The sequence below is a fragment of the Physeter macrocephalus genome, chromosome 21 (genome assembly GCF_002837175.3).
Source record: "Physeter macrocephalus isolate SW-GA chromosome 21, ASM283717v5, whole genome shotgun sequence".
Taxonomy (NCBI): Eukaryota; Metazoa; Chordata; class Mammalia; order Artiodactyla; family Physeteridae; genus Physeter; species Physeter macrocephalus.
Window position 1 is genome coordinate 20264953 of NC_041234.1, and position 13387 is coordinate 20278339.

Here is a 13387-nt window from a genome sequence, read left to right on the forward strand (position 1 = left end):
CTACAGTAGAGAAAAGGGAACAGAGTAAAAGGGATGGGAGTTATTTTTATTGGTGGTAAAGACAAATTCTTTCTGATAAACTGTCATTTGAGAATCTGAGTGAAGCAAGAAACAAGCTGTGCTGTCATCTAGGTGATGAGCAGAGGAGATAACCCGTAACCAGGTCTGGTTCCCGTTTATTGTGTCTCAGGGTGGGAGTTTGTGATGAAGTGGCAGAAGAGGAGTACTGAAAGTACAGTTGGGTAAATATTTGGATGAATAAGCATACCCAGGAACTGTTTTTATTCACTTGTTTGTAACATATCAGAGTGTTTGTACTTATCAGAGAGTAACCACAAGACTTCAAACATAAATTCTCCGAATTAAAAGGGGGAAAAAAAGGTGTCACAGACAATTGGTGTCAGTCAGTGTCAATATAGTATAAAGTATTGGATTTCATCAGAGTGTAGAGAAGATGGCAGACATTAACCGGTAGGAGTACAAGTGGAAGAAATGAGCAAAAATCCACAGAGGTAAAAGGGAGTAAAGCAGCTATGATATGGATGAGATGGTGGCATGCCTAATATATTTTATACGTGGAAAAGGTCATTTTTAAGACTGCATTTATCTACATAGAAAAATATTGTCAGTAATCATCATAAAACAAAAAATATCAATATATAATAGAGAAACAGAGAATGAAATATTTACTATTGGAACTTTTTTTTATATCAAATCATATCCAGAAACATGAAATCAGTTCAGTTAGGGAACTGATTTTTTGTTGTTTTAAAGCTAAAGAACAAACAACTTTAGGAGACTCAATCTCAATAATAAAGATTTAAGTTCAGGGACTTCCCTGGTGGCTCAGTGGTTGAGAGTCCGCCTGCCGATGCCGGTCTGGGAAGATCCCACATGCCGCGGAGCAGCTGGGCCCGTGAGCCATGGCCGCTGAGCCTGCGCGTCCAGAGCCTGTGCTCCGCAACGGGAGAGGCCACAACAGTGAGAGGTCCGCGTACAGCAAAAAAAAAAAAAAAAAAAAAAAAAAAAAAAAATTTAAGTTCATAAAAAATAGTTCATGTGCAAGTCAAAATGTTTGCTTAACAGAAGAAAATCATTATACTTTGCAGTTCACACTAATTTTCACTGTTTAAAACGTTAAATACACGTGAAAATTCCAACTGGTAGCTTAAAATGACAGAATTGAAGTAACTCAAGTTATATTTCTTTGTTTGGTTGCTCACTGTGCCTGCAGAATTCAATTTTAATCTCCTGTTCATGTGCAAGAAAAGGCAAGAGCACAGGGATGAGTGAGGTGAGCTCTGAATAAAGCAAGCTCACAGAGCTCAGAACGTTAGGAACTCTCTCAAACAACAGGTGTAGTTGAGTCCCTGTTTGTTGAGGGATGACTGTAAAATGGGGATTTTCCCAATTAACTCCCTGTGTTTATAAGAGGATAAGAAAGAAAAGTGTTTTAATTTAAAGCTTTCATCTCTAGTATTAAATTTCAACAATGACCACAGAACTTAGACCAACCCACAGAAGATCTCTTCAGATAGGAATACTTTATCCCAGATATTTAGAATTGCCCATCCTACATAATGGACAGCTTACGTAAAAGACTTTTAGTTGGTGTTGTTATTGTTTCTGTTAAAATCTCCAGACGATGTATCTTCTTAATGCTGGCACTTGGAGCAGACAGACTGCTCCCAGGGCCAGGGATAAACTGCAGTGTTCAGTTTTATCAGTTATTCCCTGACCATGGGAGCTATTATACTTCTGCATCCATTACCCTCAAGACTAAAAATGGTTTGCATTTGGAATGTTTGCATTTGGGGGAGCTATGCCTCCATCTTTGAAAACGATATAAAAACCAGTTGACTATATATATATGTGTTTTTTCTTCATCTGGTAAAAAATAATACAGTCAACTTGGCTGAAGTAGTTTCTTGTCTGAAAATCTCTGAGTGGAAATATGAGGAAGTAATAGCCCATTCTCTCTCTCAGCTTGTGTTTTTGCTGCTGGATATTTCACAGACTCCTCTGTGCCTCAACAGCTTTATAGTGAATGTCCTGTATCAGGCTCTTCACTACTTTCCTATCTTTCTCCAGTGTAGACAGATAAGAGGGAGGATGGAGTGACAGCCTTGTTGGAAGGTGACCCCTCCACAGCCCCCATGTGCCTCCCTAACTCACCTCCTTCCCAAGTTGTTCTTTGTTCTCACAAACAGAATTGATATCATGAATTGGACTAGCTGTTAACCAGACACTAAATAGAATTTCCTTTTCTTGGGCAGATATCTTTGATTAGGCCAGTATTATTAGATAGAATGTCCCTAGACTTTTTGGATCCTTGCCCAGGAAGCATGGTTGATAGAGGTCAGTGTTGCTGTTTTACTGGTGACATCCTCTTTTTAACTTTTAAAAATCATACACTGTTATGGAGGCTGATGAAATGTTTAGCATCACAGAATTGTTGAATAATATTATATGTAAATGATACTTCATGCTACCATTTTGGAAAATGACTATATTTGGTAGAAAAAGACATAGAGATGTTACAAAGATTCATTTGGAAATTCAATGAACTTTAGTAACATTAAATATAAAGAAAGGTATTATAGACCAGTGAAATTCAAGACTGAGGCCTACTACTCCCAGAAAGACTGTTAAATAAAATGTAATGGTGAGGTATATAATACAGGAGTAAATAAAATGAATAACAAAAGAAATAACCAGGTCAGTTAAATCAGTAAAGAAATTTTCAGCTGGAGAAAATTTCCCAGAAAAGTTTTTTATAAATCCCAGCAGACAAGGTTGTTCATTTTCTTACTAGATGAGTTTTAGATTCAGAACAATATACAAGCTAGTTATTTCTGATATCAAGAGATGGGGTTCAAAAGGAACTTGCCAACAGCTTTAATGACACGTTTTTTTTTTCCAGCAGAGCATATCAAGGAAAAACAGCAGGGGTCATGCAACTTCTTTTTTAGCATTTTTTTTTAATCAACTTTATTGAGACACAATGGCATATAACAGTGTGTAAGTTTAAGATGTACAGTGTGATGCTCTGATAAATATATATATTGTGAAATGATTACCACAATAAGGTTGTTTAATACCTCCATCATCTCACATAATTACCACTTTTTGTGGTGAGAATGTTTAAGATTTATTCTCTCAGCAGTTTCAAGTGTATGATGTAGTATTGTTAACTATAGTAACCGTGTTGTACATTAGATCTCCAGAACTTATTCATCTTATAACTGCAAGTTTGTACCTTTGACCAAAATATTCCCATTTCCTACACCCCTCAGCCCCCTGGCAACTAGTAGTTTACTCTGTTTCTATGAGTTCAGCTATTTTAGATCCCTACATATAAGTGAGATTATAAAGTATTTGTCTTTTTTGTTCTGACTTATTTCACTCAGCATAATTCTCTCTCAAGGCCCATTCAGGTTGTTGCAAATGGCAGGGTTTCCTTCATTTTCGTGGCTGAATAATATTCCATTATATTATGTAATTATAATAATATATCTAATAATATAATCATATATATATAATTTATCCATTTATCTATTCATCCATCAATGGACATTTAGTGGACATTTAGGTTATTTTCCTATCTTGGCTATTGTGAATAATGCTGCACTGAACATGGAAGTGCAGCTATCTCTTCTAATAGTGATTTCATTTTTTAGGATATATGCCCAGAAATGAGATTGTTGGATCATATGGTAGCTCTATTTTTAGCTTTTTGAGGAATCTCCATACTGTTTTCCATAGTGGCTGCACCAATTTACATTCCCACCAACAGTGTAGGAGGCTTCCTTTCTCTCTACATCCTCGCCAACACTTGTTGTCTTTTTTATAAAAGCCATTTTAACATGTGTGTGGTGATATGTCATTATGGTTTTGATTTGCATTTTCCTGATGATTAGTGATGTTGAGCATCTTTTCATGTACCTTTTGGCTGTCTGTATGTCTTTGGAAAAATGTCTGTTTAGGTCCTCTGCCCATTTTTTACTTGGGTTGTTTTTTGTTGTTTTGCTACTGAGTTATATGAGTTCCTTATGTATTTTAGATATTAATCCTTTATCCAATATATGGTTTGCATATATTTTCTTCCATTCTGTAGGTTGCCTTTTTATTCTGTTGATTGTTTCTTTCGCTATGCAGCAGCTTTCTGGTTTGATGCACTTCCACTTTTTTGTTTTTGCTTTTGTGGCTTGTGCTTTTGGCACCACATCCAAAAAGTCATTGTCAAGACCAGTGTCAATGATGTTTTTCCCTTTGTCTTCTAGTAGTTTTATAGTTTCAGGTTTTACATTCAAGTCTTTATTCCATTTCAAGTAAATTCTTGTGAATGGTTTAAGATAGGGATCCAATTTCGTTCTTCTGGTGTGTGAATATCCAGTTTTCCCAGCACCATTTATTGAAGAGACTATGCTTTCTCCACTGAATATTTTTGGTTCCTTTGTCAAATATTAGTTGGCCATATATGCATGGATTTATTTCTGGGCTCACAATTCTGTTCCATGTGTCTATGTGTCCACTTTTGCCAGTAATACTGCTTTGGTTACTATAGTTTAGTAATATATTTTGAAATCAGAAAGTATGATGTTTTCAGCTTTGTTCTTTCTCAAGATTGCCTTGAATATTTGGGGTTTTTATGGTTTCATACAAATTTTAGAATTGTTCTTCTATTTCTGTGAAAAATGTCTTTGGAATTTTGATACAGGTTGCATTAAATCTATTGATGGCCTTGAGTATTATGGGCATCTGAACAATATTAATTCTTCTGATCCACAAACAGGGGATATTGTGCCATTTATTTGTATCTCTACATTTCTTTCTTAAACATTTTATAATTTTCAGTGTATGAATTTTTTGCATCCTTGGTTAAATTTATGCCTAAATATTTTATTGTTTTTGATGCTATTGTAATTGAGATTCTTTTCTTTAGTTCTCTTTCAGGTATTTCATTGTTGATGTATAGAAATGCAACTAATTTTTTAAATTGATTTTATATCCTACAACTTAACTTGTTTATTAATTCTAACAATTTTTTGTTGGAGTCTTTAGGATTTTCTATATATAAGATCAAATTATCTGCAGACAGAGGTAATTCCATTCAGCATTTCTTGTAAGGCAGGTGTAGTGGTGATGAACACCCTCAGCTTTTGTCTATTTGGTAGCGTCTTTGTCTCTCCTTCATTTCTGAAGGGCAACCTTGCCTGGTAAAATATTCTGGTTACCACTTTTTTTCTTTCAGCACTTTGGCTATGTCATTCTGTTCTCTCCTGGCCTGCAAAGTTTCTGCTGAGAAATATGCAGATAGCCTTACAGGAGTTCCCTTGTGTGTAATTTTTTTTCTCTTGCTACTTTTAAAATCCTCTCTTTGTCTTTGATTTTAGACAATTTTGTTTGTTTGTTTGTTTTTAATAAAGTGCCTTGGAGAAGATTATCTTGTGTTGAAATTTTGGGGCAACCTATGAATTTCATAAACTTGGATGTTCAGGTCTCTCCCCAGACTTGGGAAGTTCTCAGCCATTAATTCTTTAAATAACCTTTCTACTCCTTTTTCCCTTTCTCCTCCTTCTGGGACGCCAATATGTAGAGATTATTTCTCAATGATATCGTTAGATTGCTTCTCTTAATAATTTCCTATAGTTCATGTAGGCTTTCTGAACTCTTTTTCATTTTCCTTTGTTCTCTTCTGACTGGATAGTTTCAAACGATTTTTATTCTACTTCACATATTTTTTTCTTCTGCTTAATCCACTCTGCCATTGATGTTCCCTATTGCATTTTTCATTTTTTCATTGTACTATTAAGCTCCCAAGTTTGTTTCATTCTTTTTTTATTATTTCTGTCTTTAATTAACCTTCTCATTTTGTTCACATATTGCTTTCCTGATTTCATTGTATTGTCTTTCTGTTTTCTTGTAGCTCACTGAGTTTTGTGAAAACAACTCTTTTGCTTTATTTTTTCATACAAGCATAATTGATATTTAACATTATATTTCAGGTATACAATGTAATGGTTCAGTATTTTAAAACAAGTATTTTAAATTCTTTATCAGGCAAATCGCATATCTCCATTTCTTGGGTCAGTTACTGGAAAATGTGTTCCTTTGGTAGTATCATGCTTTCTCAATTTTTTCATGTTCCTTGAAGTCTTACATTACTGACTTTGCCTTTGAAGAAGCAGTCACCTCCTGCAGTCTCTACTGGCTGATTTCAGGAGAAAAATACCTTCCTTCAACCCTATTAGGGATTCTGCAGCTTTCTCAGATGTTTTCTGTGGGTATGCCTGCTCCACACTTCTTATCCCCTCTTGTGGGGAGACTCTTAAACTTGTATACCTTCTATCAATTCCACAAAGCCAGTCCAGGTGCTGATAGCCTCCCATTTGCTCAGTTTCCAAGCATGTTATTGTTATATTACTCATTGCATCATGATATATTTGGATTTATTTATTTATTTATTTATGGCTGCATTGGGTCTTCGTTGCTGCGCTCAGTCTTTCTCTAGTTGTGGTGAGCAGGGGCTACTCTTCGTTGTGGTGCAAGGGCTTCTCATTGCGTTGACTTCTCTTGTTGCAGAGCATGGGCTCTAGATGCACGGGCTTCAGTAGTTGTGGCATGTGGGCTCAGTAGTTGTGGCTCGTGGGCTCTAGAGCGCAGGCTCAGTAGTTGTGGTGTATGGGCTTAGTTGCTCCGCAGCATGTGGGATCTTCCTGGACCAGGGATCGAACCCATGTCACATGCATTGGCAAGCGGATTCTTAACCACCACACCACCAGGGAAGACCATGATATATTTGGATAGGAAGGCTTCCTCTTCCCCAACCAGATGTGAACTCATTTAAGTCAGGCCTGTGTCTGTGTCGTCATTTTTTGCATTCTAATTCATGGACAATTCCTGGCACACTGCTTTATATAAAGCAGTGCTTTTTATAAAGCAGCTGCTTTATAAATATTGGTGGAATAAATAAAATAAAAATTCAGAATTAGAAGCAACCTCAAAACAACAGTTGTATCATCATTTGGAGTTTTTTCAGAAACCTGTCTATGGCGTACATTCATTACTGACAGAGTGCAAGTTGATGTTAATTCTCTGTAATTTGATTTTGCAGTATGTATCAAGAGCTTTGAAATATTATTCTTTGAACCCTAAGTTCTACTTTAAAAAGTAGTCTTCATAAAGAAATTATAGATGCCAAAATAAACAAAAGTTTTTTCAATTGTGACAGTTACCCAGCCCAAAATAATTTAAATGAAAAGTGGAAATGTGGCTGTTCCTAAAGCTAGAAAAACTACAAGGGAAATTCACAAAATTGAAGGAGGAGTTGCAATCGCCAGGGCCCAGGGTCAGGCAGCAAGGACCAGTATATGCCAGGACATTCCTGCACTTCATCTATCGTTTCTCTCTGCTTGTTTTACTTGACTTCACTCTTCAGATAGGTTTCCTCTCAAAGAAGAAAATACGAACCCCAGCAGCTGCAGGTTTCCATCCTGTCTGCTTTAGCAACTCCAGAGATAAAAGAGCATTTCTTCCCCTATTTTCATAGCATCTCTCTATCAAACCAGAAAATGTCCTGGATTGACCTGCACTTAGGTCATGAAAACACCCCGTGACTAATTCTTGTTTCCAAGATAGTGTGATAGAGAGTGCTGGTGAGCCACGACAAGGATGCTAGATGATTTAAAAGAGAAATGCATGAAGTGTGTATCTCCTGCGAGTTAGAGGATTATATTCCAGCACATGCACCACATTACAATATTAAAAAATGTTTCAAACAGGTTCTTCACTATAGCAATGTGGTTAAATAAATTATGTATTACCTGAATACAGTAAAACATTATACAACCATTAAAATTCCTTTTACAGAATGTCTAAGGATATGAAAAGGTGTTCATGATAGTATAACAAAAACAAAAAGATAAAAAATATTTCTAGGTAACACCAAAATAATGGAAGTTATCTTTAGAATATAGAACTGTAGGTTATTTTATTTTCTTCTTTACACTTCTGGATTTTCTGAATTTTCTACATGGATCATTAATTTTACAATAAAAATATTTTTAAAATACCTGATACATATCAGGAAGTAAGATATACTGGCTGATCTTAGGGCTGTCAGATGCATTTGTAGGCCTGGTAGAGAAGCTGTATGGAAGCACAATAGTGTTGGTTTCACCATCATCCTTACTTCTGGGTCCAAAGTAGTGATTGAAACTTGGGTTTATAGGCGTGATATGTTTGTGTTTCTTATTAGAACCTATTATAGGAGTATGTGGGTGTTGCCAGAGTCTATTCTGGAATTGACTTTTGAGCTAAGTCATCTAAGAATTAATATCCTGTTTGTAACATGTTCAAAAACAAAGCCAAATTATCTATGTCTATTGACAGTGCATGCTGAGGAAAATTTTTATATGCAAATACATTGCATATCTACTGGTAGTGCAATCCTGGGTCTCACTGCCAAATGGAAACATTATGAAGCAATGAACCTGTATTTTATTTTATTTTATTCCAGCTTTTTTAAGGTATAATTGACAAATTAAAGTTGTATACATTTAAGGTATACAGCATTGCAACTTGATATATATATATATGTATATATATATATATATATGTATATATATATATATATATATACATGTGTGTGTGTATATGTATGAAATGATTACCACAATGAAGCTAATTAACACATATATCACCTCACATAGTTACCATTTTTTGTGTGTGGTGAGAATACTTAAAATCTACTCTTTTAGCAAATTTCAAATATACAATATAGTGTTATTAACTATAGTCACCATACTGTAGGTTAAATCCCCAGAACTTATTTACCTTACAACTGAAAGTTTATACCTTTTGACTGATATCTCTCCATTTCTGTCAGCCTCTAGCCCCTGGTAACCCACTGTTCTACTCTCTCCTTCTGTGAGTTTGACTTTTTTTTTAAGATTCCATATGCAAGTGAGATTATATAGTATTTGCTTTGTCATGTGCACCAAGAATACACAATGGAAAGTTTATACCTGGAAGTTTATACCTTTTGACCACCTTCATCCATTTCCACCTTCACCCATTTCACCCAGTTATAAAATAAATAAATCATGGAGAAGTAATGTGCAGCATGGTGACTGTAGTTAATGATACTATATTGCATACTTGAAAGTTGGTAAGAGAGTAAATCTTTAAAGTTCTCATTACAAGAAAAAAATGTTGTAGCTATGTATAGTGACAGATGCTAACTAGATTTATTACGGTGGGTGATTTCACAATATATACAAATATCAAATCATTCTGATGTGCATCTGAAATGAATATAATGTTTTATGTCAGTTATATCTCAATTTTTAAAAAGTATACACAACGGGGAAAGCATAGTCTCTTCAATCAATGTTGTTTGGGAAATGGTATACAGAAATGCAAAAGAATGAAATTATACCCTTATCATACACCATACACAAAAATCAACTCAAAATGGATTAAAGACTTAAATTTAAGACTTGAAACCATAAAATTCCTAGAAGAAAATGTACAGGAAGAGCTCCTTGACATTGGTCTTAGCAATGAATTTTTGGATATGACATCAAAAGCACAGACAACAAGAGCAAAAATAAACAAGTGAGACTACATTTAACTCAAAAGCTTCTGCACAGCAAAAGGAACAATCAATGAAATGAAAAAGCAACCTACAGAATGAGAGAAAATATTTGCAAATCATATACCTAATAAGCAATAAACATTTTAAATGTCAAGCCCTCATTTATGGAAGTCTTATATTTTCCATTGGGAGAAATAATATAAAATCCCATGGTCTAACAACATAAGGTGAAAAGTATGAAAGCAGGTCAAAGAAATCAAGTTACTCTTCTGACAAACTCAAGAGAGAACTAAAGGTGTTCTTAATCCACTAACTGTAAAATATGGTTGTAAGTTTGACAACCACAAGAAATTCAAATTGCTCAATATTGATATCTCTATGAATAATACTGACTTTAGGGAAGGAAGATATTGTTAAGTTTCTCAAGTATCTAGTTGAAAAATTTTTGAAAGTGTGAAAGCCTTAGTCGTAAACATGTCTTATTTCACTAGAAGCATGGCAGAAATCCCAGCTATAAATTAGCAAAAGGATGTCATAAAGATGAGAGAGCATTTAGTTGGAAGGAGTGCCTGTGTGTTTATGCTGAAACTAAGAGAGTTTTCTTTTCTTTTTTTTTTTTTGGTGGTGTTGTTTTTCAAGGAATATTTAATAACAAGGTAGATAACATATGCTTATCTAACATGTATTTTTACATCACTGAAGCTAAAGCAAAACATCCTGTTTATTGGCAAGTATGGCCTGTATGTGTACACTACAGTGCAATTTTTAAAATACTGTAATTACAATATCAGAACCTCAGAATCTGAATAGGTGCCAGTGTTCTCTACTTTTTTTTTTTTTTTTTTTTTGTGGTATGCGGGCCTCCCTCTGCCGTGGCCTCTCCCGTTGCGGAGCACAGGCTCCGGACGCGCAGGCTCAGCGGCCATGGCTCACGGGCCCAGCCGCTCCGCGGCACGTGGGATCCTCCCAGACCGGGGCGCGAACCCGGTTCCCCTGCATTGGCAGGCGGACGCGCAACCACTGCGCCACCAGGGAAGCCCCTCTCCTTTTTTTATATGGGAAAAGAAAATCCTTTGAAAATCATTTGAAGCTTGGACAAAAATTCCATAGCTATATTCTTAGGATCGCTCTGTAGAGTCTGTGATTCAGATGATACAAGGGCAGCTTCAATTCAGCTTTTGAGAGAAGACATTCCAGCTCTCATGATCTCATCAACCAGGAGAATGTTGGTGGCAATCGCAGAGCAGGAATGAAGAAGCTGTTTCTTTACACAATAGTTATCCCTGGTGCCTACTTCTGCTGCTACCATTGGCTCACCTGTATTCAAGTCCACACCCACGAGTTGTCCTGATTCTGAATGTTCTGCTTGAACTTTAACTAGTGTTTCCTGAAGGTCAAAAACAGAGTTCTGAGCAAGAACCTTGGGAATCATGAGCAATGCATCAGCAAATGCTTGAACTCCAAGTTGGGCCCTGCCCTTTACACTGCGCTTGTATTTAATCAGGGCTTCTGCCATTGCCACTTCCACTGCACCAGCACCTGGAACTACACACCCATCATCAGTAGTATTTTAAACAGCCCTCAAGCCATCTCTTATTGCATCTTTGATTTGAGTAAGTGTGTGATTATTTGGTCCTTTGATCAGTAATGTGACCGAGCGAGGATTGTTATATTTCTCAATAAAGGTGAACTTGTCTTTTCCCAATGTATATTCATAGACAAGTCCTGCATGTCCCAAACAATCAGGATTTAGGTCATCAAGAGAATTTAGGGCTACTCCACCACAAGCAAGAGTCAGCCTTTCCACATTTCTCCTTTTAGCTCTGCACAGAGCTACTATGCCTTCTTTTGCAAGAGCATCTAAGGAAAAGGGGTCAATTCCCTTTTGATTAATAACAACAAATCCTTTATCTGAATCACCACAGACTTTCGTTTTCAGGTCTATCATTTTTTTAACTCTGTCTTCAATGAATTTTCTTTCAGCTTTCACTACTTTCTCCTCTGCACTCTTGTAAAAAAAAAAAAAAAAAAAAAAGCCGGAATTCACTTCTGTTTTTCCATATTCTAATGACACATTGCATGTGAGGATGTACGCATCTTTTACTCTCTTTTTCATATCAGGATGCCATGTCCCATGGTCCAAAACAAGACCTCTGATTAAGCTTGCATCAGTTTCAGATTTATGTTTCATCTCCATGATCTCAACCATGAAGAGGTCAATAGGTTCATCTTGTTTTTTAATGGCTAAAATGGAGTCCACTACAGCCTCTGTTAAGACATCAGCAAGTTCAGCATGAACTTTAGTACGTAGGGATGTTCTGGCCACATCTATAAGTGTTTCCCTGTCCATCTCTTTGCTTAGTTTGACTTGTTCCAAAAACTGAAGTGCCTTTTCCTTTGCAGCGTCAGATCCTTCTGTAATTATTCTGGGATGAAGACCTTCAGAAATGTAGAGATCCACCTGCTTCAGGAGCTCTCCAATGATTAGGACATTGGAAGTAGTACCATCACCATTTATGTCATCCTGGGCTGTTGCTACTTTGGCTATTAAGGAGGCTGTTGCGTGTTGAATTTGCATTTCATGAAGCAGCACATTTCCATCTTTAGTGAGCTTGATGTCTCCAGCACCAGAAACAAGCATCTTCATGGTGCCCTTAAGCCCCAAGTTGGTCCTCAGCACGTACAGCAGCCCCCAGGCCACGCTGATGTTGACGGCCAACGCCGCATGGGCTCAGGCCACCTCAGCCTTGGGGTTCAGGGTCTTCACGGCCGCCATAGCTGACCCAGCAGAAGAAAATGAGGGAACCTGGCGTCTGGAAAGCCCAGAGCCGGTTCAGCATGGCTGGGAGGCGCTATCCAGGTCTTCTGGAGAGGGAGTTTTCTTTTTTATTGTTTGAATATTTAAATAGTGTTAATAGCTTGTGAAATTTCTTTTTACTTAGGTCACTGCTAATAATAAGAAAATCTTCCAAATACAGACAAATGAGAACTATTTCTTCTTTTTTATTATTTATTTATTTGTTTGTTTATTTTGGCTGCACTGGGTCTTAGTTGCGGCATGTGAGATCTTTAGTTGAGGCATGCATGTGGGATCTAGTTCCCTGACCAGGGATCGAACTTGGACCCCCTGCACTGGGAGCGCAGTCTTACCCAGTGGACCACCAGGGAAGTCCCTGAGAACTATTTCTTAGACATTTGCTTTTCACCTCTATTACGTAAAAATTGAAGCCATATGAGGATTCAAGCTGAATTATTTACTACCTCAACTCAGTGGACAGTCGCCACTCCTCCACTACAGTTTGGGCTCTAAAGATCTAGTATAAGATAAAATGAAATACATCTCAACAACTCTGTAGGGAAAATGGGTCAGTCTTATCGTTCATTTCTTTCGGTTTGAGATCCCTTACAGAACTCATATCCCCTTTAAATACAGCTGCCACCAATCTATATGATTTTTTTAAATTCATTTTTTCCTGGTCCTGAGTTACTGAACTTTGGCCACAAGTTGCATTGTATTTAGGGCCTCTCCATTCTCACCTCTAAACTTGGAGCATGTGTCTAGAAGAGAACAGAAACAAAACAAGCAAAAATCAAAATAAAATAAAAACCCAAACTAAAGAATCACCCTTCATCTTTCTTTATGGTCTTGGCTTGTCTGACTCCTTCCTTGCTTTTATGCCTCATGGCCTGTCCCATCTCCAAACATTTGATATCTGTTGCCACTTTTTAATCATATTTACCTCATACATCTCATCAATAGTTAGGTTGACTAGTTTGTTTTCAAAT

General features: G+C 36.7%; 1 protein-coding gene across 1 annotated transcript; it reads right to left on the minus strand.

The window, feature by feature from the left end:
• Window positions 1-10772: 10772 nt before the first annotated feature.
• On the minus strand, window positions 10773-12433 carry LOC102994296 (T-complex protein 1 subunit zeta-like). The gene is given in 1 exon segment (XM_055081911.1): window positions 10773-12433. A coding segment is annotated over 1 exon segment (1605 nt). The 5' UTR covers window positions 12378-12433.
• Between the last annotated feature and the right edge of the window lie 954 nt (window positions 12434-13387).